The sequence below is a fragment of the Cyprinodon variegatus genome, unplaced genomic scaffold (assembly GCF_000732505.1).
Source record: "Cyprinodon variegatus isolate N-32 unplaced genomic scaffold, C_variegatus-1.0 Scaffold1174, whole genome shotgun sequence".
NCBI classification, from domain to species: domain Eukaryota; kingdom Metazoa; phylum Chordata; class Actinopteri; order Cyprinodontiformes; family Cyprinodontidae; genus Cyprinodon; species Cyprinodon variegatus.
Genome location: NW_015151627.1, coordinates 74,771 through 76,680, shown reverse-complemented (window position 1 = coordinate 76,680; position 1,910 = coordinate 74,771). Strand labels below are relative to the sequence as shown.

General features: G+C 46.5%; 1 protein-coding gene across 1 annotated transcript in view; it reads right to left on the bottom strand.

Annotated features, from left to right (window-relative positions):
• Window positions 1-1,099, bottom strand: part of LOC107101937 (electrogenic sodium bicarbonate cotransporter 4-like) — a 72,142-nt gene extending 71,043 nt beyond the window's left edge. The window contains exon 1 of the mRNA XM_015401029.1: window positions 1,042-1,099. Coding sequence (XP_015256515.1) covers window positions 1,042-1,099 — 58 coding nt within the window. The remainder of the gene's footprint in view (window positions 1-1,041) is intronic.
• Between the last annotated feature and the right edge of the window lie 811 nt (window positions 1,100-1,910).

Here is a 1,910-nt window from a genome sequence, read left to right as displayed (position 1 = left end):
AACCGCCCTGAGCCCTACTGATGAACTAGACCAAGTTTAGCCTGGTTTGGTTGTTTCTGGTACGGGTTGGTTCAGTTTTAACCTGGCAGTTATCTCTGTTGCCGTGCTCGGACTGATCTTGGCACGGTTTTAAAAGGGTAGTGGAAAATGGGGCTTTAGTTGAGACTCTGCTTCCTGATGTTTCTATGACTTCCAATAGTAGTTCTGGTTGAATAACAAGATCAACAGGAAGACTGTTATGATTCTGGCCAGTCTGCCTGCCCTGCTCTTCCATCGAGCGATCAACTCCATGTGCTGCCTGCTGCTCTGCAGAGCAATCAACATTATGTCTCTCAGCTGTGCTCCTGCAGTTATAAATCAGCTTGTGTCAGGCAGACAGGGCCAGATAATTGCAGCACTTCATGTTACCTGTTTTTGACCACATCTTTGCTTCATGGATTTTCCCTCTTGCCTAGAATTTGTTGGATTTTACGGCCTTCTGGACAACGACCCTTGACTTTAGCCTCCTTCCAAACCCCCTGATCATTAAGCCTGAGTCTGTCTTCCAGGACCTTGATCCTGCCTCTGCGCTCCAAGCCACCCAACTGTTGGCCACCCAAACATCTGTTAAAGGAGCAGTCCGCTCTGTTAAAGCTGCTGATCCCCGCTGAAGGGAGGACTCTGATAAGATTAGTGGTTTTGTTAGTTTCACTATTTGAACTCCTTTAAGCCACTAACCTACATCTCCATTCTTAGTAACCCCTGGTCCTCGGTGGATGCTCTCCTAAACTGTTTAAGTTCTACTTCTGTGTTTCTGGCTGAAAATTGGGGTCTTCTGTCTTGATCATGACAAAGACACACAGAAATGTTGGATGTTGTGACAATGAGAGGCATTCCGCCCCTCTATCTGTGAAGCGAAATGCATGAGTTTGGAATTCTGTTCCAACAGACTCAGAAATAAAACTGGTTTAAAACAAATTAAAGACCAAATAAGGAGGAAAGACATTTTTTTATGTACGGGACACTCGTTTGTTTGGTCAGGACATGTGCAAACAAACTCACCATCCTCTTCCTCATAGCGAAGGTCCGACACCCTCATCCCTCTGTCTCCATGGTCCATCCTGGAAGTTTAAGAAAAGACTCTTTTTAGATACACGATGGACCTGAAACATGTTTATCCTGCCTTGGCTGTGGTTTTAACCTCGATACACATCAGGCACTGTGGGGGTGACCAGAGGTGGACGGTAATGGAGTCGTCTTTTCCTTTGCCACAGAAGTCATTTGTCTCCATCCGACACTTCTGCAGCGACATGAACTACCGTACCTCTCCACTCTCCGTACCTTTTCACTCTACGGACTGTTGACCCAGGGTTTTTAAAATCCGCCACCTCCTTTATTTTCCGCTCCCCATAACCTCATGGCTCCTCTTTGGGTTCTTTCATCCAGACATATTCACATTTGCTAACCATCTCTCTGGAGTTCCCTCCATCTCTTCCCTGCTTTCACTACAATATCATCTGCAAAGATCATAGTCCATGGAGATTCCTGTCCAATGTGTCTGTCACCACTGCAAACAAGACAGGGCTCAGATTAATGCAGCGCCAACTCCTGTCACACCTGAGCGCCATCTTACAGCTCGTTTCCATCTCCTTCACCACGCTAACATACCTCTCTGCTACCCGCGCTCGTCTCTTGGCGTCCTGTCATACGCTTTCTTTGCATCTAGAAAAACTCAACGCAGATCGTTGTTGCCCTCTCTGCGCTCTTCCATCAACAGGTGCTGAAGATTCTCAGTCATCCAGGTCATGGTCATTCCAAAAAAAGGTAAGAAACAGCTGGACTTTGTTTCAAAGTTTCAAGGCGTTTCTCTTCCCATCCAAGAAGCTTGTTCCATCCATCCATCCATCCATCCATCCATCCATCCATCCATC